Below are 25,107 nucleotides of genomic sequence, written 5' to 3'. Positions count from 1 at the left end.
ACAAACACTGTGCAACCTCATTAGCCACAAACGCAAATTCTGCTGCCGTGGCTGACAGTCACAACAGCTAGCTACGCTAATGCTAATCGAAAATGAAAACATTTGCGTTGTGCCTAATGAGGTTATACAGTGTTTGTGTTATGTTAGCCTTTACGTTCCTTATCATGCATTACCATAACTGAAAAATCTTCTTCAGCTCCCACTATAGGAATACATAATTCCTACGGGCACTGCACTAGTGTTTCAAATTGATAACAAATCAGAATACACATTAAATAGCTTTACATATATATTATATTCGGACTGCTATCACTGATCTACAATGTTTGCTGGCATCTGACACATAAAACAAGATCAACTCTATGTTCCACCATCACCCAAGTGGCAACCAGTTGAGACGTCACCCATAAGAATCTGAACTCCTGTTAAAAAAAACCTCAAGATTCATGATTTGGTGGGTGCCATATATTGAGGATTGGCAATCGACCCGGTCGGATTAAGGGTCTTTCTGCTTGGAGTCCACAGTCCAGAAACATGCAGATTAGGGATAAGGCAAATTGGACACTCTAAATTGACCGGAAATAGTAGATAGATGGCTGTTTGTCTCTATGTGACCCTGTGATGGACTGGCGACCTGTCCAGTGTGTACGCCATGTCACCCTATGTCAGCTGGGATTGGCTCCAGCGACCCTCATGTGCAGGATAAAAAGCAGCAGGAGATGAGGTTTCCTCTAAAATGGGAACAACATTGACAAAAATGACACAAAATTGACCTGAAACTAATAATTGAGATGATTGACTTCATGGGAAAACGTTTATTAATGTTATGAATCCAGTAAGAAGCTCATTTCGCCATACACTTCCATTTCAAAAATGAGTTCTTTTGTGAGGAGAATGCACATTGCAGCAACACACAGAACGTTAACCAAAAGACAACCGTTAAAGACATAAACTTTAACTGTCCGACAGTTTGAATCCTGTTTCATCATGTATTTAACTGAATTTTGTAAGATTAGTACACCTCATCTATTAGCTGCTTTAAAAAACATTGTGTGACACACACACACGCACAGACACACAGTACCTGAACCTGTAAACAAGAAGAATTAATTCATTCATCCTAGTCTATGCATAATCAGTTGATGTAATTCTTTTTTTTCAACTGTCAGCCCACGTCTCTTGGATTAAAATAAGTTGTATCTTCTGTCACATGAGCACCATCCTCCAACTATTCAAGATTCATTTAATTCACTTCAATCAACAAATTAAAGCAACAGAACATTCTGTTTGTTCAACTGTACTGTCACTTAAAGGCGCCATATGTAAGAGTGTGGCCAAAAACGGTTACTACACTCAAATTCAAAACACCGAAGTCTTTTAGGTTTCGTTTTCTCCGCCATTGTAGCGCAGACGTAACTGGTAACTCGTGGTTGTTCGGCAGCTGAGACTCTAGTGATTGCAGTGATTGGTAGATGGCGGTAGGTGGCGCCACATGCCAAAACATAATTTGAAAACATAAACATGATTTTAAATATATATATTAATGTGAATATGTTGTCTGTACTGTTGTTATTGGTGAGTCTAGCATATTATATGGATATTACCTGAGCATCTGTGACATATTAGGAGGATTTTATTTATCTTTAGATTTATTATATAATGCACCTTTAAGTTAAAAAGTTTAAAAATTCATATTTAACTAACAAAGATCGAAAAACAAATAAATAACCCAAACACATACAAGTAATAAGTAAGACAAGTCATTTTGACTAAATGTAAATTTGATCAAGCCAACGGGAATACTGATGTTCACTTTTACATCACACACTCATTTAAAGTAGATCTCTGAATATCAGAGATCCTGAGAGGGGCAGAGTTTTCTCCGCCGTCACTGAGACATGGACTAAAGAACGGTTGGAGTTTGTCGGTGAATGAGCAGCCGGTGAAAGAGTAGATCAATTGCGCAGCATCGACATCATAAAAGGAAACCAGGCCGTCCTCGTAATCCACAAACACGCCCACTTTCTGAGGCTGCAGTTTCAGGGGGATCACGGCGTCTGGATCAGCAAGAGCTATGTACTCTTTACTATTCCTCAACTGCAGAGTCCAGTAGCCGTGCTGCGGGCACGAGACCACTTTTCCCTTTCTGTTTGCGGACTCACTGGCCACTCCTAAGTCCCACTTAGGTTTCCCATTAACCTCAACCTCATAGTAGAATCTACCAGAGGAGAAGCTCTGCTTCCCCATGACCATAACACAGTATGAAAATCTTTCTGGATTGTTGGGAAGATTCTTCTCTGCGTCACTGTGACTCACTTGTTTCCCATCATCAGACAAGATCAGTTTGGGATGTGCCGTGTCAGGGTCTAACGCCACATCCACTGCATACCGCCGCACCCTTTCCAGTTCGGCCTGCAGCAGCTTCATTGTCTCGTTGTTGAGCGTCTCCCTGAGGCTGGCTACAGCTCTGGCCACTGTTCCCTCAAATGCTGGCTGATGGAGGCTGACATTTTCCCAGTCCTTAGTGGGCGGGACGGCGTTCAGGGATGAGAAGTTCTGGAGCAGGTAGTGGTGGTCGCCAGAGAGCGAGAGCAGCCTAACGTCATAGTTTCTCTTTATCAGCTGATTGACCTCCACATTCATCTCTTTAATAAAGACCTGAGCACCTTTTTTTGACATTTCCGCTTTCTCTTCAATGTGCGCAATGAGCTCGTCCAGGCCCGTCTCCACCAGCTGCTTCAGCAGAGCGAAGACATGCAAACCATCTGCCGATTCTTTGTTTGCTGCTGCCTGGGTGAGCATTGCCACCTGCTCCATCTCCTGCACCTTCAGCTGTCTCTTCTGGATCATGTGCTGAAACACAACGTCCGTCTTGCCCAGCTCTGTCTTCTTCCCTTTGTACGCCACTTCCAGGGGTAGCACGTCATGTGACTGATGGTCTGTCTCCTTGCAAAACTGACACACGCTGGTCTGGTCAGTCTTGCAGAACAGCTCCATGAATTCCTCATGTTTTGTACACATTCTGCCCTCCAGGTTAGTGAGAGGGTCAATAAGCTTGTGCTTCTTTAACACTCTGTGATGTCGCTCCAGGTGGCTCTCGCAGTAAGAAGCCAGACACACCAGGCAGGACTTGAGAGCCTTTAATTTGGCCCCGGTGCAGACGTCGCAGAGGACCTCGTCTCCCTCAGCAACTCCCGAGGCTTCCCTCGCGCTCGACTGTCTCCACTGAGCGACCATCTCAGCTATGAAGCTGTTGACGTGCAGCTCGACGCCCGTGTCGAAGAGCTTCTTGCACAGGGGACACTGGATTTTCCTGCTGATCCTCCAGTTCGTGGTGATACAGCTTCTGCAGAAGTTGTGTCCACACGGTATGGTGACGGGACAGGAGAACACGTCCAGGCAGATGGAGCACAGAAACTGCGCCTCAGACAGCTGATGGGCAGCAAGTGGCATGTTGAACACACTGACAGAGGGACAGATCAGGATCAATGTCAACACAGTGGATAAGAAATATTATAATAAATATAGAATTTAGAAGAACCAAGAAATATGTACTCACCAGTTTATATAAAGGACTGTTCTGCTGTGTTTTCTCCCAATTGTTCACCTCAGGAACAATGTCTTGCTCTGGCTGCAGCCCAACTGTCGTCGGGGGATGTGGCTTCTCTTTTCAGTGTGGCCCCACCTCCTCTTACCTCCTCTTCTGAAGGTTTGTCATTATAATGTCCACTTCTTAAGTCCCTGGAGTTGATCGGCAGGACTGACCGGATTTGCCACTGAACTCAGATCAAGTTACACTGTGAAGAGAAGATGGAATGAGTCTCAGTACAATTAGAATAGAGGGGGAAAAAAGGGCCAGGGTTGATTTCTTTAGATGTTTTCTAGCAATATATTACAATTAAAGGTGCATTATGTAATACATCTAAAGCAAATGTCACAGAGACTCCGGAATGTTCGTATAACAAACTGAACTCACCAACAATCTGTGGCGCCACCTACAGCCGTCTACCAATCATTGCAGTTGGTAGAGTCTCAGCTGCCCAGCAACCACGGGTTGCCAGTTACGTCAGAAAACGAAACCTAAAAGACCTCGGTATTTTGAATTTGGATGTAGTAAGTGTTTTTGGCCACATTCTTACATATGGCACCTTTAAGGAATTTTAAATAAAGTGGCAGAGCTTTTCTGCATATTTTTGCTTCGAGGTCATTTTTGGGGACATCTCTAGGACAAGTGCCTTAGTATTGTTACCTTGCTAAGGCAGGTGCGGATACTCACAAGTGAACAGGCAAAGCACAACATGGGTTTTTATATAGTTATAGTGTTTGAGGAAGAGCTGTGATAACTATAACTCGAAAGGCAGCAAAAAAAAAAAAAAACAGCCTGAAAGGAACACGGGAGAGACACCGTTTTCAGTTTTCACTCCTAAATTCTTCACTTCTTATTTGCAATCATTTCCAGTTTTTCATCAAACACTATTTTTAAGATATAACGTGTGAAGTGGAGCACTGTTTTACACACAGTCTACTCTTAAAAATGACATAATTTGAAAAGAGTATTGAATGTTTAAGCATTTATATTCCATACCTTTTACAGCGGCTCAGACAGTTCTTGGTGCTTTGCTGATTGTGTCCATATGTCTACGCCCATATAACTGTACAGCTCTTAAACATCACTTACTGTCTGTGACTAGTGTAGGTGGAAAGCAAACACAACTGACTCTGATGATGTTGGTTTCATCAAAGGAATTAAAGTACATGACTCTGATGATCATTACATCAAAGGAATCTAAGCTATATTTTGATGTTTTTTTCCGAGATAATGAGTCTTTAATTGATAGAATTAATAGAGGGATGATGCTGTGTCAGCTGAGAATGGCTCCAGTGATCCTCATGTGGAGGATGAAGGGGTAGACAATGAATGAATGAATGAATGAATGAATGAATGAATGAATGAATGAATGAATGAATACTGGTACAGTGGAACACTAGAAACTAGGATTTAAAAGTACATCTATACATTTGTTATTAGAACTATATTGAAAAGTTGTCAAAGCTGAAGAGTTGACATCCTTCAATTAAAATTAAAAAAACACAATTTCCAAAATATATATATATATATATAAATATGAGCATGACAGATAGGTACTTTAAAAGGGTTAAATGTTCCTAACCTGGAATATGATTTAAACTCTAATTCATCTGTGCACAGATTTCTGATTTAAACAACAGATAGAACTCGTTCAGAGATAAAACACCATCTCTACAACAGTAGTTTAACAAGAAAATCATATATGCAAGAAAACCAACTTTAAATATTAAATATTCACAGCAGATAATTTTTTTTGCCATGAAGTGTAACGACAAATTGATGAAGTTTAAATAATATGAAGAGTTGAAATTCCACAGTAAGTCCCTGTTATAATAATTAAACAAAAGCTTCAAAATGACATGTTCTATTTATATTATTATTTTTTCTTTTTTAGAGTTTTTTCTTTTAAATTTGTATTGGGGGAGGGTAAAAAATTGCTCTGCCACTGGCACGCCAAGACTTCTGGGACTTCTGCCGATTCATGTGACAATTCACGACACGGTGGCGAGACACATTTTTGAGACACATTTTTGACTACACCTAGACAACAAATCCACGCTTAGGAGGACCTAGACCCTCGATTAACACCCAGCTAGTGTGACACAGAGGTAGAGAGTATGTGCTTATTTTCAAAAGGCTAAAAATTCAAATGATTTAATACTGACAGTTATTGTGTTTAAACTATTTATTCAACAAAACAAATGATTCCATGAAGCAAACTCTTTACATATTGTCGTTTAGCTGATACCAATAGCACTCAGTTCCGCTGTAAAGGCAAAACATCACATGTTAATCCCACAGTAGAAATATGGGGGGCTAAAATAATAAGGATACCATTGTCAAAACATGCCATCAGCTCAGCTCCCCACATCTCTATTCAAACGTTACGGAGAACATGAAAACAGTAAGTCATGATTAGAGTTCACTCTTCGGTCTTAACAAAAAGAACTTTTCACAAAAGTAAATTTTCATTTAAAGAATATAAACATTGAAACCAAGCACTGGCATTTGGTTTACTCCAAACAAAATAAATACCATTTGGTTTCACAACCATTTTTCTGGTTCAAATGCTACTGCGAGCATGAAGTGACGTATCAAAGCAGTACATGAATGGATGAAAAGCTCTCATTTTTTCACCAACTTTTCCAGATAACCAATGAATCTTCTCAGGTTGACTTTGATGTTGTCCAACACGCACAGCTGCTGAGGATTGTACTTCCCTCTGCCCTCTTTACGGATCTAGGGAAAACAAGACCATGCTTTTAGTTTAATAATTATACATTTGGAGAATCATCCTAGGTTATGTTCATAAAACATTTATAAATGTGACTAAAGCGAAAAATATTAAACAGCCTGGAAACAGTCAGTAAAATTAATCACTGGTACCTTGGCCTTAAAGACAGGTTGAAGTGCTTTAAGTGCAGGTAGTAACTGAATGTTTGCAGCAGCTGTCTCCGCCTCGTCGCCATCCGCGAAAACGTCAAACAGGGCGTCGAGGGCTTCTCCGTTCACGACGAGGTCGGAGTCCCTCGTGGCAACTTGAAGTAAGGCATTTCCAATCATCTGCGGGAGCAGAGTACGTGAGAGGAAGGAAGAAATAGTCCCCACGTAAAGAGAAAAAGAGAGAGAAGATTATACCTGAAGGGTTTCAACGTTGCCTTTCTCCTTGGCTAAATTGCTGCCAGTGATGCCCAGGATGGCGACAGCGTTGACCCTCACACTGACCACGTCACAGCGAGTGGCTGCTTCGCTCAGGCTCATCAGCTGCTGGGGCGTCATACACTGAAGAAAAACAAAGACAAAGCTCGAGTTACAGAAAGTTATGGCATGTTTTGGATTATTTAACACTGGGTACTATTAATTAATCTCAACCTCAGCTGGACTTCTTTTTTTTTTTTTTTTAATCCCTCTTGAGAGAAGCACAACTCAACACAATACCATACAAACCCAGTGGTTTAATCTTATGAGTTCTACCCATAATGCAACTCCAATTCCAATTACTACACATTTTCCATTTAAACATTTTTCAGACTTCCCAGAGGATTTTTTTCAAGCATAGTTTGCAACCAGCTTTATTTTCCCATTATTTTGGAAAAAAAAACCTCAGAAAACCGTGAAACTGTCGCTGCAGACAAAAAGGTGGCTGGCTCACCAACACTTATGGAAAAAAAATAAATAAATGAGAACAGCAGTCGCACGGAGAATGGCAATCCTAGTAACCCGACACTATTCTACAGCCAGCTCGATTAGATTGCGTTAGTAACTTGTTTTGATTTGTATATATTAATATATTTTATTTTAAAAAATAGTCTGGAAACAACACAAACATCTTTCCATACTCTTTCCCTTTTTTCCATACTTATCCAGAACTGGAAATTAATCTAATTAAATTCCATTCTGTGTAGGAACCCTGAAATGAAAAAAAAGCGTGAGTGTATTTTGTACCTGAGGGATATTTTTAGAGACAATCATCTGTAAAAGCGATCGCATGGCACTGATGACGGCCTCAAGGAACTCCTCATCTTTGGATATCTCTGAGGAAAAAAACAAAACAAAAATGTGATCCAATGTATTAGATGACCCAATAATGTACACGCTATACTGTTTTCTACAAATGCAACCATCTGTCTACTAAGACTTAAACATGACAGTCACTCCTCTGACCATATCTGTCTGCTCAACTTGTTTGTTTTTTTATTAGGGATAGAACCTGGTACCTCTTTAGTACCTGCTCTGGCCTAGAGCTGGCCGCTCTACTAAAATGTGACGTCAACAGACTGCCGACCGTTGATCACACGGAATCAAAGCGAACAATGCCAAACTGTAGATCGGTTCAGCCGGAGTCTGTGTGCCGGTCGTGCAGGAAGTAGTGATGTAATCTTTATAATTAACTGATTCTAATGATGCAATTACACCGAAAACACAGAGTTTACGCGTTTGCTTCGTGCATAAAACAACGTCACAGCAGTTTTGAGCAGCCGTGCTATGGCAACACTGTCCACTTTGAGGAGGTATCATTACATTCATGATACTAAACTGAGTAAGAGTCAAGCCACCAATAGTGAATAGTGGAAAGGTGCCATAAGTCCAATCCAATCCATTTTCATTTATAAAGCACTTTAAAAACATGCTGTACATCAGAGATAAATAATTCAAACATACAAACGTGTGACCTAATAGACCCAAGAACAAACAATAAAATACTGTAGAAAATATAAATACAACACAAACAAACATACAATAAAACTATAAAAAAAGACAAAAACCAACATTCATACTGGGTCGAAAGCCAAAGAGTAAAAATGAGTGTGAGCTGACCTGCTGCTCCAAAAACCAGGGTGGACAGGTGCTGTGCCGCCCCCTGCAGGGCTGCTTCTCCTCCCAGAGACTCTGCATCCATGGTGGAGAGGAGGCTGTGGAGGCATGTCAGAGCCCGGGACTGTACGCGCCGCATCCTAAAGCAACACAGTTTATAGTCTCAGTCTCAAACACATGATCATTATCAGAGAGGTGAGGGTGAATATTTAGATTACTTTTTTATCAGGCCTCTCCAAGATGGACTCTGATGGCACACATCTGTGGCCTCCTTTCTGGGGAACTCTGTTTTTTTGAGGACCTGAAATCAAGAGAGTGAGAAAAGATGACGTTGAGGCCGCTAACGCTACCAGCACTAGTTCTGTCATTTTATCTATCCTGTAGATAAAATCAGATAAAACAGAAACAGAAATTTTATGTTTTTCCATTTAACCTTTTTTTTCCATTTTTGAGTGTTAACTGAGCTAGTGCTGTAAAAATATCAAATAAAACGCTGGGCAAAAATGAATGTAGCCTCTTTAAAACCATGGATTGCAGATAACAAAACTTTGGTAAAATAATTAAGTGCTACTTTAAGATGTTTCTGTTCATCAAGCTGGTAGAAATACCAAAATGATTTTATGATTAAAATCGTCAGTAAAATCAAATGACAGTGACACACAAGCACATCCACATGCTTTATTGAGGCAGACGCTGTGGTGTGAGGGTGTTCGCTGCGTGGCGTTTACCTTTTCAGGGACGCTGTGGTTGATTAGGGCTCCGTGAACCTCAGCTGACAAACACAATGGCGACATCAGACTGGACTCTCCTTCATGAAGGCCGTCTGGGCACACGTCGCTTTCGTCGCTGCTCGACTCCTCTTCCCACTCGTCATCGGACGGGTCTTCACAGACACACACACACACACACACACACACACACAGAAGAACTCATTGAATTTGTTTCTAGATTCATTTCTGATAATAGGTGGTAGCTGAGACCACTCACCGTCAGAGCAGCACATGTTGACGATGATCTCTAAGGACGTCTGCTGGGCCGTCAACAAGGCTGTAGCCTTCCTCAGCTCCTCCCTGCAACTCTGGACAACAACAAGACGCCATGGTAGTTAATATCTGACCAAAACAATGGTATGTAACAATAGTATGTCTGCCCAGTCCAGTGCTCCAGGACGACTCAACAAAAATGTTGGATTTTAAGACATTTTAAAGATACAGCACTGGGTTTAGTGTACAGGTAACAAGGACCAGCAATGTACGTACAGCAGTGAACTCTCAGTACTACTTACAGGCAGGAGGTCGGAGAAATCTTTATCACCCTTTGCTGCTTTTCCATTCCTCTGTTTAGGTGCCGCCTCCTCTTCCTCCTCGTTCATCTCCTCCACAGCGAGTTCCCCAGCAGCTTGGTCATCTCCGTCTGCCGTAGCCGGCTCGTTTCTGTGACGAACCTCTTCGGCTTGCCTCAGTTCAAGGATGAGTGTGCAGGCGTCAAGGCCCAGGCACTGTGACAAGGTGGCCACCACGGCGTTAAGAGCCTGGGCCTGACGAGCAGCAGGCAGGTTACCCTTCAAGTTCCACAGGGTCCCTGAGTGACGCAGTGAACAGGCGGAGGATGTTATTTTTGTTTATTTGCACAGGGTATATGCAGGAATCCTGAAGTTTTGACATGGCCTTTCTCAAGGCCATGTCAAAAAAATTATTAAAATTATTCCTTTAGAGGTTTGCAAATATTTTCAACAGATCCTTCTTCAGGGTGATGCCAACTATTATGATGGTAGATTTCAAGTCATTCCGAGATACTTTTTGTTTTTGAGAAGAAAGTCAGCTCACTGTCAAAGCACATCAGGGCAAATGGATCATTTCCTGAATTTCAAAAATTCATTAAAATGATTCCTTTAACAAACACAGAAAGGTCAGAAACTCAGCTAAAAGCTCATATAAACCATCCTTATGTTCACAAAACACAGTTAAAACATCAATGGATCAAACCAGCAGGAGCGAAAAAAAAACGTTACAGCGCACACATTGAAAAGCGGCACCGGAGCGTCAGCGTGATTATGTAAACAAAAATAATGTGTGTCGACTGGACAGCGGAGAATGCACAGATTCCAGCGGTACCATTTTTATCAGTCACAGAGTTGCTTGATTTACAGAGAGTTATCATACTTTTTTTTACAATTTTTTTAAACAAGTTATTTTTAGACCAAAATCAAATGGGTTTAATAATTTGGTACCTAAGAAATCTCAAATGGCACACATGGTGCCAAACGAGAGAACCCCTAGACATCTCTTTACTAAACCCTCTGTCATTTTATTCTGCTTCACTTCAGCAGCATCAGACTTTGCACAGCTCGTGTCCACATGTTACGTTACATGACCTCCATTTGTTTTTAAGCTCCTACTGCATATTTTAAAGGGGACATTTGCTTTAAAATGCAATACAGAAGAAAATGCTGTGTTTGTTCCATGTACATTTACTCTGACACAGGGGCATCTACAGTGAAACTTACACCTCTGGTGGAATCTCACAAGTGTTATCTTTATTTTGATATCCACGTAGAGCTTGTAACTGCAGAGATTTACTCTATTTAGTTTGGCAAGCAGGGACTCCAAAAAGAGGGTCAAGGAAGAAGAGGTTAAGATTTTTTAATACTTTTTTTGTAAAGGGCCTTAATTTTCCCCAAATCAATTTTTAATACTTTTTAAGAACCAGCGGACACCCTGTAGTAACATCACACTCAATATATCAATTGCTATGTTGATTCTTCATACTAGTATACAATTTCTGTCCAAACATGACTCGCATAAAACGTTACAGTATTGAACAATTATAAATAAAACAAAGACACGACAAGGAGACAAATTCTACCTGCAGCCAGAGTCCTGAGCAGAGTGTGTGCCATGTTGGGTTGAGATGACAGCAGCAGGGTCTCCAGGGTGCCGAGCACAGCGCTGTTGACGCTGCACAGCAGCTCGGGGTTGTCCTCGGTCACAGTGTGCAAACAGTGGGCTGGTGGAAGACAAAGAGATGTCTATTTATTTCATTAAAAATTGTACACATTTTTCCTGCAATTTGTATGTAAATATCTTTTGAATCAGTATCCAAGTTGATACAGCTTTCATTTCAGCAATGGATGTCTGTTAATGATTGAAATTTAAATTATTTGAATAACCAAATACACACAGGTGGGGACTGTTTTCAAAAAGAACCTTCTTCAAATCTTCAAACTGATGGACAGACATCTTCAATCCTAACCCCAGTTGGCAGTGCACTCTTGTTTTGGTCAAAAGACGAGGAAGTCAATATCTTGCAGTACCCACACATGTATTATTCATGTGCTCAAAGAACACAACAACATGCAATGCAACAAAAAATAATACAAACAGATTTCCAAGTATGAACAGACACCCAGTGGAATGTGCAAAGTGTCCCCCCACATATGTAGAATGCAGTAAAACCCAGCCATAAAGAGACTTACGCAGTAGTTTATTTTGGTCGTGCACAGTGTTTTGAGTTTAGCTGAAATCTAAATCTCAAAACTGCATGAAGGCACCATAACATACCTTCATAAATGTATATATATTAAGATAAAAATCAATCATCACTGTGTGCTAATTTGTCTTACCTGCAGATATGGCCAGTTCCATATTGTGTGGATGTCTCTCCAGACATTGGACGACCAGGTCCAGAAGACCCGCTTTGTTGAACACAGACAACGCCTGGCTGCTGCATTCACTGAGCAGGAAAATACAGAAAATTACATGATGTAGATGTAAGAAAGGCTATGAATCTGGGTCATTAATGACAATCGGTTAACATATGCAAGAACCAAAATACAAAAGGCAGGCTTGTGGTTTTCTGGACGGTCTATGAAAAGTGTCAGGGAACAGTACTTGACCCCCTATAAGCACAATAGCACCATACTAGTGAGTGGTATGGGTGTAACTGGCTTATAAAATAAAATGTTAAAACACAGGCTTGAGTCTTACCATAGATTCCAGAGTAAGTTCATTGCTTCATTAGCTACCTCCTCCACTGGATTCTTCTGGTCTTTCATCTGCACAACAGCGCTCTCAAAACCAGCACAGCACTGAAGAGAACATAACATATTCACATATTTACATTTCAACAGGTCAACCCTTTGTCAAACTGTTTGGAGATTGTCAAGTGCTAGAGTGAGGGACGCGCAGTGGTGAATTCTCACCTCTCTGAGCAGTGCCATCAGAGGAGTCATGATGTCGTCCTTCACCATGTCCTCGCACACCTCCTGACCTCCACATGCACTCAGGTTCCTGTCAGGGAGACACACTCGTCATTCAGTCGGAGGAGACTCGCTGTCAAGAGATGTTGTGTTTAGGAGGTACAAAAATTCAACAAGAGTTAACAGGCAACGCACAATACATGCAGAAATGTCATCGGGTTTGTTTCCACATGAGTAAACACACAAACAATCGAATGTAAACCTGAACATCACGAAACAATAGGAGCAAACCCAGGAAATCATGCCCAGAAAGTAGAATTTCTTTCTCCCTACATCCACACCTTCTATTATAGCATGGTGCTCCCCATTGAAAAAACATGAGAAAATACATCTGCGTCACAACACTAGTAAGAATCATTTTGGTTCGTGGACAAAACAAGACATTGGAGAACATCATAATTACCAGGTTTGAAAAACAGTGATCAACATTTTTCCACATTCTCTGTCATTCTGTGGACCAAACGATGGATTCTAGAATTGTGATTCAAACAGCAACAGCCTCACACCTCTCACGACTGACTCACCTGAGCGCTCCTGTGGCCGTTTCTCTGACAGCCAAGCTGCTGTCCAGCATCATGGGCCCCAGACGCCTCACTGCACCCCTCTGCAGGAAACCAGGGATGGTCTGGCTCTGCTGCACCACCCGCGAGATACCGGCACATGCAAACTCTCGCACATCTGCACTCGGACTCTGCAACTGTAGAGAAATATAGTATAGTACTTTTAATAACAATTGCTCAATTAATCGATTATTAATCGAATACTAAATTAATCGTCAACTATTTTGATAACAAATGTATAATGACATAACATATTTTGATGACAAAAAAATCCCCTATACAGGATGTTGCATGGTGATATTGTATTGCTTTTCAAACACCAAATATTAGGTGTGGGAATCACCATCAACACGATAGTCTCCCCATATTTAATTGTGATATTATCACAATATTGCGATATACCGAGTGAAATCAAATATTGTGATACACTCACACAGCAGCTCTAGGCACCATCTAGTGGACTGAAACGTTCATCGTTTTGTTTTTTAGTGCTAATACACAAAAAGTGTGTTTATCTGTAATCAGCTAAAAAGTTGTAGGTGAAAAAAACCTGAGATATATCAGCATGCAAAATATCTCGATATTTCACTGTATCGACCCCCGCCCCCATACCACGTATTGACTTTTTAGAACATAATATATAATAAGAAATAATAAGAAAAAAATAACAATTGACGTTTCAGTCCACTAGATGGCACCAAGTGCTCACTCTCACGAAAGCTGTTGATTTCGCAAATTCTCATTCTATCACAATATCATGATAATATCGTATTGTGACTTAAATATCGTGATAATAATCGTATAGTAGCGTCTCAGGCGACTACTGTCACCCCCCCATCACCTGTCATTTGTGCACTTGTATGTCTCAAAACTGACAAGTAAACAGGTTTGCGTTTGAATAAACGACACTAACGCGAGGCAATAACATAACACACATAGATATCAGTAAATCAGTCAGCTATACTTAACAATGTTCCTACTTACTTTCTCCAGTAACTCCGCAGCAGGGGAGTCATCGTCCCCGTGTTCTTCCTCCACAGCGTCCGCTTCTTTCACAGCGTTCACCGGCAAACCGACCGCGTCAAACTTCGGACGTTTAAATTTCGTGGTTCTACTTTTGCCCATAACTTTATTTAGGTGTGACCTGTGATCGCAACGTCCGCTTATCTCTCTCGATCATTCAGATTTTAGTGACAAAACCTCAAACACACACTCAGACCAAAGCCTGACTGGACGAGGCCATGTGGAAGATTGTTCCTTGCCGTAAAGCGACGTTGCTGACAGAAAGTAGAGCGGTTGTCGCAAAACCACAACGCAACAGTCAGCAACAAAGTACAATTTAAAGCCACACACATTTGCATGAACATGCGACACATGAATGATAAACCGAGACATGTACACATCTGGAAAAATTTATTAGGTCAATAATTTTAAAAAATAGAAACATTTAGATAAAATACATGCTTAATTTCATAAACAGAAATAAACACATGTGAACTCACACCGACGGGATAAAATGTGAGTAAATCAGCAGCATCGATGGTCAACATGGCAACACTGTTAAAAACCCTGATCACTCATTTTCTTCAGTCCTGCAAATGCATTCCCATCATGACTGCTACATCTGACTGCCCAAGTAGATGCACGTCAGCGAGCAATCAACAAAGACCAGGAACAGTGTCTGAACAGCCCACACAAGCCACTGGCTACTGGATGTTCGGCCTGGGTTTCAGAATAAGTTTCCCCGTCTGTAAAAAAGACACAAATATACACTTTAATCATTTGTGTTAATAATGCACAAACAGTAATAAATGACACAGGAGTACTCACATCATCACAGGACATGTTGTACTCTGCTAGGACTGTCCGGCAGCGAGCAGCGATACTGAAGAGGCAAAGGTCAAAGATATCAACATGTAAATGCAAAAACATCAACAACAATCATTGTCCAAACTTTTGGTTCAGCAGCTGTGTGAATGTGTGGTGTCAACCTAAACCTGAAAATCTATTACACATTCACACATCACAATGTTTTTTTAACCTCTTAGAAAATTAATGATCTACTGTAGAGGCTCACAACCAGAGGGGTCCTAAACAGGCACCAAAGCTCCATGATGGGATGCAAAGCCTTTTTGATTTACGGGTGTGTAATTACTTTAATATGCAAATGATGAGGAAAATAGAGATTGCATCTAATTCGTGTACATCTAACGATTGTCTTGAGAGTCAATACAAGGGAGAGCAGAATACTGAATTTCTCAAAAAGGCATCAGAGAGCAGGCTGCTCAGACTCCAGAAATGTGTTCCTTAAATAAATGTAAGAAATCATCCGATATTTACAGAAAACAGTCCATTTTGAAATGCATTCAAAACGTACAGTACAATTCACGTCTGAACCTTTTCGTAGGCAATTTTTGTAATCTCAGTCACACTCCAACATGCAAACGTTTCACTTCCCATGTGCAACGTGGGATTACAAAGGATACATCGACGGTGCCACAACTCGTTTGTGTATCCCGGCAAAAAAGAGAGCTATGAGAGTGATGCAGCTGATCGTGAAGAACGGGTGATTCCACAACGATGAAAAGAAGGAAACCTGAGGAACAGAGTGACATCAATATTAATATGTTTTCGTTTGTGGATTTTATTTTACGGCAAGCAATAGAACTCACATTAACGTATACTAAGGCAGAAAACAATCACTCGCTACCTACAGCTATACATTAATTGATCAACAGCTGAATAATTGGAGGATAAAGTAATAAAACACCATTGGTTATTCTGAGCACACCTGTTTTTGGAGGATCACTTCTACACTTGTGTTTCAATGTAGAACTTTAGTCTACCTTGGGAAGGACCTTGCATCTAATATTAAAAGTCTCTGTGCTGCAATTCCAAGGAGATTTCTTGGTAAAACAGATGTGAATCTATCGTTATATTCAGGAGTTTCCCTTTGAGCAAAAAGTGACACTTCAACATACCTTTTGTGTGTCGGGGTCTATTAACCAGTTCCAAGCACCAGTAGCCGTGCAGACAGACACCACTATTAGAATCACTGAAAAATCACAGAAGAATTTGACACTGTGAAATCACGTTCCCTACTGATACATGTAGCAACCATTTATCTGCACTCACACCTGCAAGTTGTGTACCTTTTTTGATTTTTTTTGATTTTGAATTCTTTAAAACAAATAAACCTTCTAAGTACTATCATAATTTTTATTTCTTCCAAAATACTAATTAATGTTTACACACATCTTCTCTGCCGTGGTTCAACAGTTAACACCAACAATTATGCAAAACATTGAGTAGCCTAGGTTGGAACTGGACTGAATGTTTGTGGAAACATTAACCTCTGTGAAAAAGTGAGTAGTGCTCACTGCAACTCCACTGTACTCTAAAAACAACAACGTCATTGGGCTGCTCCAAGGTGTGATAGAAACTGCCACTGACGGTCAGTTATAGTAGTTGAAGAGCCCCAGGTTCACACTCCGGAGTTGAGCCATGCATTGTTTTAATTGTTACTCCAAATGTACAGATTGGTGCATTCCTCACTGCACAGGACTGGACTGTGTCCAGTGGCTACTGACTAATGTGATGACCTGGATGACTACTTACTTCTCCACCTGCCTGTTGCAGGTTGCAAACAGGAAACATACTCTGTCAGTCTTCTCTCAAAGGCCTTCAGGTCTGAAACAGAAATGGGCATATTAAATGTACACTACACTTGGACTTGATATCTTAAAATCTATAATGTAGCAACATCCTCTCAGTTCTATGAGATACAATCGTCATACTTTTGAGATCATTTGGTGAAAACTTTATAGGCTGATGTTTGTCTCAGCTCATGTCAGTTACTAAGTGATTAATGTCAGTTAGTAATGGATCACACAGTGCCAATGATTCAGTGTCTGTTGAGAAACCTGTGAAGCGAGTATCAACGTTTGTGTCTTTTAGTGCGAGTGACAACACATAGCACTTTGTTCTACATGTTGTGAATAAATAGAGAAATCCTTTCCTGATAACTTTTCAGACGTTTTGTTTCCTTTAGTTTGACAGATATTGCGATGTGAGGGAAAACTCTAATCTTCGGCCATCTTTAAAATTATATCTCTCACATTCCATGTCCACAACTCATCCACTGTAGACCAGCGATAACTTCAAGCCTCTCTGTAACCTTTCTTTTCATAAAGAGTGTCATTCATTGTTATTTGTTAATCTGCTGAGAGAGGGAACATAAGAAACCCAATGTTGTCTTTCCTGGGAATGTCTCAACATCTTATCCTGAGAGGAGCTGCCTCAAGATTGCTGGCAGAATCGAAGAGGATGCTTAGCTGTTAACACCTCATTTTTCAATGTTTGGCATGGTCTCTGCTCTCCTCGGATCTGAGATATTGTCAGGAAAGTCTTTCGACTTAACTCATCACCAACTCCAGTGACTTCATCATTGGTCATCTCACCTGACAAATTCAAAATCTCTGCAACAGTGATGCATCACATATGATTGTTTTGCAATACAGTATCACAGAATCGTGAGGCACCCTGTGATTCCCACCCCTACATAATGCACTAAACAATAATATGAATTGTACTCATATCATATGAATGTTAATGATGCATGAAATTCATTTATTAAAATGGATTAACTAATTCTCGACAGTCATTCCCACGGCTGTACTGTTTCAGGACAACCTTGAGTGTATTACAAAATGATAAAACTACCTATAGTCTTAGACCAGAATGGGGGGTTTGTGTGAACACGAAGCTTCGAGAAATTAACCTTTTTGTTAACCATTAGGCTGGGACGCTTCAGGGCTCCATGAAGCTTCATCTGACCGTCACTACGGTCAGTCATGAACTGTGTCCGTTACATGAGCAAAACGTTTGCTAACGCTTCATTTAAGCTAGCCAACATGCTAACGTATCGAGAGCAGACTAACCACCTACCAAAACGTTGCGTGTAACTTTGGATTCACACTTTATCGTGTTTGTTTTTTATTTATTTGTGTTGCTTATTGCAGCGACGACTTTAAAACAAAACACCGGACATTTAAAATGTGATAAATTAACTAGTTGTCAGCGTTAGTTACCTTCGGCTTGTTCCAGGGAATTCATGTTGTCTGGCTGTCCCACTACTTCCTCTCCACTGATGGACAGGCCGTTCAGACCAATCCTCTGTGGCACAGTGAAAGAAACTCCAACCTGATTGGACCTAAGATGAGAAATGGGCGGAACAAAAAACTGGAGCTCTGCTTCACATCGGCTAATTAGCAGACGTCGGAGAACGGAGTGCAGGTGGGGACTGTTTCTTAAAGGACAGCGTGAAGTCAACCAAGCTTACATGAACTGAATCACCCTGCCTTGTCCCCACCATAGATATCTATGGTCCCCACTGTATCCTTCAACGTACACTTTCCATAACAAAAACAATTATAATAGATGTAATTATGTTAGAAAACCACCACAATCTGAATCTCTGAATCATTGAATATCTATTTCACTGAATAGGTTCAATAGGATGTCCAAAAACACCATATAATAATATGATAATGTATAATGGAGCACTTTGAATCTCCCTTTTAATTTCTAATCTCTGATTTGTTTGAATAATATGAATATGAATATTGTAACCAAAGCAGGAAGCTTGAAAATGATTGTTTCACAGTTAGATTAAAAACATAATAGGGCTCAATAGGGTCAGACCTCCTTCCTATTCTTTTCAAACACAGATCATGGAGTTGTTATTGTTGTCGTTTGTTGTATGTTTTTTCTGCCTTAGTAGAGTTTGGATCTGTTTATTTTCTATGATGTCGCAAATGTTCCATATTTCTTTGTCCAAAAATGTAAAGAAACTGTTCATGGATAGCACACGTGATATTAAAACAATGTTAGAACTAATTAGCAAATTTATTGTGGCGTTTTATGCTATTAGCTTTTCAATTAAGGCTTGATTTGACTTTGCTCCGGTTATGGCATTCACACATTTAGTTGAATTGTTGGTACGGATGTATTTCATTCAGCGTGATAGTCTAGATTGATTTGTTTATTGATAATTATGATATATGGAAATTAATTAGCAAAGTGGATTGTGCCTGGAAAAGGACTTCCCATGATAAAAAAGAACACACACACACCATCATGCTGGATCGGATGATTAGATTTATTCAGTAAATTGCAGAGGTTACAGGTCTGATAAAATACAATAGGACTTTTTCACAGATGGTATTTTAACATGTGATAACAATGCAAATAAAGATATGGTAATGATGTTATTACAAACACCTAGTTATTTCATAATCAAAATATAACAGTTTAAGAAGTCCCTGCAGCATAAAAATCAGACTCTGTGTGTTGCAATACACATAGAAAGTAACCAAACTATTCAATTTTAGCTAGAACATCAGATCACAGCATTGTGCAGTGTGACCACAGAAAATGAGTATAAATATTTCCCTTAAATGTGGATAAAAGTGTCTAAATCTACTCTCAACAACTGACGTGTCTAAAGCGCCTGTAAAAATTCTCTTCAGACTTTGACACTCCACAGGGAAATGTGTCACTTCACATTTTAATGATTAAAAAAAGTTGCTAAATGCTTAAAAAAATCAGTTGAACAAGTACACATTCTTGTTCGGCATTCTTCTTCTGAGGACACTCACAGATATAATGTATTCCCTCGCCACTTACCATAACCGCAACCATCATAACTACAGTACATGCACAACTATTTTGCATCACAATCTCATTGTATTCACTACAATGACAATACAGCTTTCAATTTCACTGTATATTAAATGGAATCCTTATCTGTGTGTGTTGTTTTTCAGAGTGTGTAGTTCACTGTATTGTTTACAGGTTTCAGTTTGTTCTTCAACCTCACGTTGAACTTTTCCCTCAGAATGTTCTCGATCTCATTTTCTGGTATTTCCCTCAAGTCCATGACATCAACCCCTTCCTCGGGTTTGAAAGTGACCTCACTGTAGGTGAAACCGATGAGGGCTCTGAATCCTGTGGGAGTTTGCAAAGAGCAGATGGACTTATTGGTGAACAGTGAATTAGGATCTGTCTGAAGTATGTCGTTTATCTCAAAGAAATAATCTGCCTCTCGAGGCGTCAAGTCGAAGCAGAAGATTCTCTTAGTTTGCTTCCTGTCGATCAAGGTCGATTCAGCAAACTCTGGATTAACAACCTTATTTCTACAGGTCTTTTCCAGAATCCAGACACCTCCCTCATCGGTGAGACGAAAGATCCCTGTTGGCCCGTGTTGCTCCTCTCCAGAGATGAGCTCCAGAGGCTCCAGTATTTGGGAAGACACCCCATAGCTTACATCTGCTATATAAGATTTTCCATCAATGACAATCCTGTGGATGAGATGGGTTTCACGCACGTTAAAGTCATTGATGGCGTTGTTGAAAACTCTGGAGCTCAGCGTTGTTGTGTCGTAGCCCATTTCCCTCAGCACCCAGCCAAAAAAAAGGTTGTTTTCAAGACAATAACCTCCACGATTACTGACCACTATCTTATTAAAAATGACCTCTAGGTCCATGATGTTTCTCTCACCACTGTGAATGCTGAGGTTTTCAAACGGAACTGACATGACATGCTGCTTGTGGACCTGCTTCAGTGTTGCAAGGTCTAGTTTTTCATATGAGCCGGTGAAGCCAATCCTTGCAAAGTACTCCTCCAAGTTCATTTTTTCCTGGAAAATACAGAACATTACATGAGATGTCACTTAGAAAAGTTTTGCAGTTGCTAGAGTTAGCATTAGGTAAAAAGTTGGACTCTCTCTGTGAGTAGACAATACAGACGCTGGTTAATGTTAATGTTAAGAGTAGAAACCGTTTACCTCAGGTCAATGACGCGACGGTGTTCCTTCTGTAGCCACAGCTCAGTCTCAGTGTCAGAGAGAGAAAAACTGAGCTTTGGAATAAGCCGGTAAACAAGAGAAAATCTAACTCAATCAGGTAGGAAGTAGGTGGAGAAGCCACATCCTCCGGGGGCGTGTCTGTCCTACAAGAACGAGAGACAGGGTAAACCATACATCCATGGGGTATGTTGCAGAACAGCAGTAAAAAATTGCCTTGTCACGATGTTAGACTTTCAAATGTGAAAGCAACGTCGCTTTACTTCTTGTTGTATTGTGGAATTCCTGGACAATAAGTGTCCCATTGAGGGAAAAACTGGAACCTGAGCTGGGCTGAATGAGTGGTCTTGATAGTGTTCAACTGTCCCCCAAGCTGATTATGTATATGTATATGTATATGTATGGATGTCAAAAGGAATAGATCAATGTGATTGCATTTGCTATAGAGGATTACATTTGCTTACACATATTTGCATTCTTGTGAGTTGTACTTTGCCTAAGGCAGGGGTCTCAAACTGGCGACCCCCCACTTAATATCATGTTATAATGAAAACATGGCCCACGACTTAACTGTGTAGCTGAGGCACAGCTGCCAGCAAGGTGTTAGAATATAATAATATCATTTTTTTTATAACAGGCAACGCTTATATATACGCCGAGCCGCAAATGGCTCCTGGTACGAATTCTAATTACAGTTGTCCACACTATTATTTATGTAATTTAAAATGAATGTTTTTGATATTAATACGTTAATTTTGCATCATAAATAGTATTATTAAGTATATGTGTGATATCTTGCAATATTGTGAACAGTTGTTTTTTTTCCCACACTTTTTGTTTTCTAGGCCGGGCCCCCTCTTGACCACAAAATATATGCACATTGGCCCCCAGGTCATCTGAATTTGAGACCCCTGGCCTAAGGAGTGGTTTGTTACAGCCTAACGTTGCATTTAGAAGTAATTTGAAACTGCTGCTATTTCTTCCTGCAGATATGTATTTGACAACTTTTTTTTTAGTGTGGAATGAACATACATATACATACATTTCATTTCACAATTCAGTTAGAATCAAGCTTTTGCTGTGAAATAAACTTTCATTTTCAATCAAATAAGCCCTGATGTAATAATAATGAGATGTGTGTGCAAAAATAACTAATTCTCATCACCAATAAAAACCTTTCCTTTACATCAATTGTTGGTTCAGAGGAGAACATTGAATCTGTTGGGAGAGCAGTTCTCAGATGTTTCCATACTATAGATCTATTCTAAACTATATGATAATATAGGGTAATACCTACCATGACCTGCGGGGGGCAGCATTTCGCTATCTTACGTACAGCCTGCCGAAACCCTATATCAGAACAAGAAGAAATAACTTGGTTTGCGTAAATTGCGTAACGAAAAGCACGTACTACACCGGACTGAGGAAGTTCACACCGGTATCGTTGTTTTATCACTACCTCGGTACATTTTTGGACAACCTGAGGTTATTTTACTCACTTTATACTCATCCTATGTTGAGGTCGGTACCTTTTGTGAATATATACGATTATTTAGACTCGCAGGCTTTGCATTATTCATCTTAAACGTCGTCCACGCGTGTCAGAACACGCCACTGTGTTGCAAGTGTTTTTTTTTAAACGTGGCGTGTTTCATACATGTTAAGAAGGAAAGTATAAGTGAGCTATGAAAGCCGAGTGCACAGCCAAGATACAGTGTGTTTCACATAAGAACTAATGCCATTTTAACACATTTAACAGCTGAATTCTGCTGTTTGTGAACTCACCTATGTTGTATCACATTTCTGTTATTATTATTTGCTTCCTTAGGAGTTCCCACATTTCAATTTGCTGCTATTGTGTCTTCAAACACATCTATTCTACACATCTATCTATAGTGTAACTGTTATTTCATAATCCCACAGATTATCCTGCGATGGAAAACAAACCCAGAGAAACGTTTCTGATTACTGGAGGAAGTGGATATTTTGGCCATCGGTAAGAACCAGTTTGCATTATGACTCAAAAGAAAGAAAGAAAGAACATGCATCAGATTTTATGTTCAGACAGTGATCCAGTCTCTGCCTGTCAGTCATCTGGTGCTGCCACACTGCTTTACCAACACAAGGTGGCGGTATTGCATTTATATTCTCTGTTAACCACAGAGCTGTGGTTCAACATGAAAGAAGAGATGCATTTTGGTCACATTTATAATGATTTCTAGATAAATGGTTGACTCCTTTCACCCAGTGGTTTAACTCCTTCATCAATAACTGTGTTCCCCCGCAGCCTGGCCTGCTCCCTGTATAAAAAAGGAGCCCGAGTCATTCTGTTCGACACAGTTCCTCCGATCCAAGAAGTGCCAGATGACATTGTGTTTGTGCGAGGTGACATATGTGACTATGACCAGGTGGAGAAAGCCTTGGCGGGTGTGGATTGTGTGTTCCACATAGCGTCCTATGGCATGTCGGGCCGCGAGCAGCTGAACAGACACCTGATAGAGGCGGTGAACGTTCAAGGCACCCATCACGTCCTGAAGGCCTGTGTCGAGAACAGTGTGTCCAGGCTGGTGTACACCAGCACCTTCAATGTGGTGTTTGGAGGACAAGTGATAGAGAACGGCGACGAAAGCCTCCCTTATCTACCTCTCCATCTCCACCCTGACCACTACTCCAGAACAAAGTCCATGGCTGAGATGGCCGTGCTAAAAGCAAATGACGCAGCTCTAAAGGACAACTCCGAGGTGCTGAGAACCTGTGCGCTACGTCCAGCAGGAATCTACGGGCCTGGAGAACAGAGGCACCTACCCAGGATAGTTGGGTACATAGAGAGGGGGATCTTTAGGTTTGTTTATGGTGAATCCAGCAGCCTCGTCGAGTTTGTCCACGTGGACAACCTCGTGTTGGCTCACGAGTTGGCTGCAGAGGCTCTGACCCCGGAGAAGCAGCGGCGCTCTGCCGGCCAGGCCTACTTCATCTCAGACGGCAAGCCCGTCAATAATTTTGAATTCTTCAGACCTCTGATTGAGGGCTTGGGCTATCCCTTCCCCAAACTACGTCTGCCAATCTCTCTCATTTACTTTTTTGCCTTCCTCACTGAAATGATTCACCACCTCGTCGGACCCTTCTATAATTTCCAGCCGCTGCTCACTCGCACAGAGGTGTATAAGACGGGCGTGACGCATTACTTCAGCATGGTGAAAGCCAAGGTGGAGCTGGGTTATGAACCCCGAGAGTACAACCTGAACGAGGTGGTGCAGTGGTTCAAGTGCAGAGGCCATGGGAAGCAATCGCACAACTCTTTCCTTGGTCAGTTTCTCCTCAACATCCTGTTAGCTGCTGCCTTTGTTGCCATGGTTCTGTCTTTTCTTCCCGTTGTTGGCAGTTGATGAGGTTACGCTCTACAAGGAAACCATCAGTATGATATTTTCAGCTGACGTGCAGTATGAAGAATGGCTCATAAATACTGCATTGCAAAGTGTCATCACTGACCGGTGATTCAGACCAAAGGGCACACAAGGTCTCAGAGAGAACATCAAGGATATAATTTGGCTTGTTCTAGTCTTAACACACAAAGCATTTGAACAATAAATGTATAAAGTCTGGTTATTGTATCCTCAGGAGTGCCGATATAAGCAACGTATAAGCACGTCCGGTTACATATATCTACTTATCAATGCCTTCTATTTTCCACAACACACTTACCTCATGAAAGACAAGCTCTTGGATCAAAGTTGATAATGACCTCACCTGCAATTGTTTTTAATGTTTTGTAATAAAAACACATTATGTTTTCTCAATTGTAATCAATAAAACATTACAAGTAAAGTGGGATTGACTGGCTTGAATGTTTGTGTTACAGACATTTGATAAAGATTGTGTAACCTGTATTTACACTATGGTGGTGTTGATTATTTTTAGATGACATATTAAATTCTCCTTTAAAGGGGTTTTATTTAAGTCGATTCAACCTCATAATTATTATATTTTTGGCCATGTATATTGTCAGTTTGTTTATACACTC

At 40.6% G+C, this 25,107-nt stretch overlaps 5 protein-coding genes across 5 annotated transcripts; 1 reads left to right on the top strand and 4 right to left on the bottom strand.

Moving 5' to 3' along the window:
• Nucleotides 1-1,815: 1,815 nt before the first annotated feature.
• Nucleotides 1,816-3,453, bottom strand: LOC310936505 (E3 ubiquitin-protein ligase TRIM21-like; the record flags this gene model as incomplete). Its single annotated transcript, XM_083900578.1, has 1 exon — nucleotides 1,816-3,453. One exon carries the CDS (start codon nucleotides 3,451-3,453, stop codon nucleotides 1,816-1,818), a length of 1,638 nt encoding a protein of 545 aa, XP_083756704.1.
• Nucleotides 3,454-5,836: 2,383 nt separating this feature from the next.
• heatr3 (HEAT repeat containing 3) lies at nucleotides 5,837-14,460 on the bottom strand. Its single transcript, XM_083900674.1, has 15 exons — nucleotides 14,207-14,460; nucleotides 13,187-13,359; nucleotides 12,606-12,693; nucleotides 12,391-12,491; nucleotides 12,027-12,136; nucleotides 11,270-11,410; nucleotides 9,690-9,985; nucleotides 9,392-9,482; nucleotides 9,133-9,287; nucleotides 8,623-8,705; nucleotides 8,408-8,544; nucleotides 7,535-7,623; nucleotides 6,728-6,871; nucleotides 6,476-6,652; nucleotides 5,837-6,328 (listed from the first exon to the last, which is right to left on the bottom strand). Exons 1-15 carry the CDS (start codon nucleotides 14,345-14,347, stop codon nucleotides 6,215-6,217), a joined length of 2,040 nt encoding a protein of 679 aa, XP_083756800.1. The 5' UTR covers nucleotides 14,348-14,460; the 3' UTR covers nucleotides 5,837-6,214.
• A 286-nt stretch (nucleotides 14,461-14,746) lies between these two features.
• LOC310936914 (nuclear envelope phosphatase-regulatory subunit 1) lies at nucleotides 14,747-18,408 on the bottom strand. Its single transcript, XM_083901075.1, has 6 exons — nucleotides 18,313-18,408; nucleotides 16,841-16,912; nucleotides 16,204-16,277; nucleotides 15,709-15,818; nucleotides 15,053-15,107; nucleotides 14,747-14,970 (listed from the first exon to the last, which is right to left on the bottom strand). The coding sequence occupies exons 1-6, from the start codon at nucleotides 18,335-18,337 to the stop codon at nucleotides 14,929-14,931; spliced, it is 378 nt and encodes a 125-aa protein (XP_083757201.1). The 5' UTR covers nucleotides 18,338-18,408; the 3' UTR covers nucleotides 14,747-14,928.
• A 1,637-nt stretch (nucleotides 18,409-20,045) lies between these two features.
• On the bottom strand, nucleotides 20,046-20,915 carry LOC310937061 (arylamine N-acetyltransferase, pineal gland isozyme NAT-10-like; the record flags this gene model as incomplete). Its single annotated transcript, XM_083901253.1, has 1 exon — nucleotides 20,046-20,915. One exon carries the CDS (start codon nucleotides 20,913-20,915, stop codon nucleotides 20,046-20,048), a length of 870 nt encoding a protein of 289 aa, XP_083757379.1.
• Nucleotides 20,916-23,020: 2,105 nt separating this feature from the next.
• On the top strand, nucleotides 23,021-24,472 carry sdr42e1 (short chain dehydrogenase/reductase family 42E, member 1; the record flags this gene model as incomplete). The annotated part of the gene is made up of 2 exons (XM_083901118.1): nucleotides 23,021-23,082; nucleotides 23,374-24,472. The coding sequence occupies 2 exons, from the start codon at nucleotides 23,021-23,023 to the stop codon at nucleotides 24,470-24,472; spliced, it is 1,161 nt and encodes a 386-aa protein (XP_083757244.1).
• Nucleotides 24,473-25,107: the final 635 nt, after the last annotated feature.

The sequence above is a fragment of the Microchirus variegatus genome (genome assembly GCF_963457635.1).
Source record: "Microchirus variegatus genome assembly, chromosome: 14".
In the NCBI taxonomy this organism is placed as follows: Eukaryota; Metazoa; Chordata; class Actinopteri; order Pleuronectiformes; family Soleidae; genus Microchirus; species Microchirus variegatus.
Note: the sequence above shows the minus strand (reverse complement) of the source record. Positions and strands in the feature narration are given on the sequence as shown.

Coding starts and splice junctions, on each gene's coding strand:
- LOC310936914 (XM_083901075.1), bottom strand. CDS start 18,337: ATGAATTCCCTGGAACAAGCCGAAG. Junction 16,278..16,840: donor TGCAACAGGCAGGTGGAGAA/GTAAGTAGTCAT, acceptor GTGATTTTTCAG/TGATTCTAATAGTGGTGTCT. Junction 14,971..15,052: donor ACAACATGTCCTGTGATGAT/GTGAGTACTCCT, acceptor TCTTTTTTACAG/ACGGGGAAACTTATTCTGAA.
- heatr3 (XM_083900674.1), bottom strand. CDS start 14,347: ATGGGCAAAAGTAGAACCACGAAATTTAAACGTCCGAAGTTTGACGCG. Junction 12,137..12,390: donor AACTTACTCTGGAATCTATG/GTAAGACTCAAG, acceptor TTTCCTGCTCAG/TGAATGCAGCAGCCAGGCGT. Junction 6,653..6,727: donor GCAACGTTGAAACCCTTCAG/GTATAATCTTCT, acceptor CTGCTCCCGCAG/ATGATTGGAAATGCCTTACT.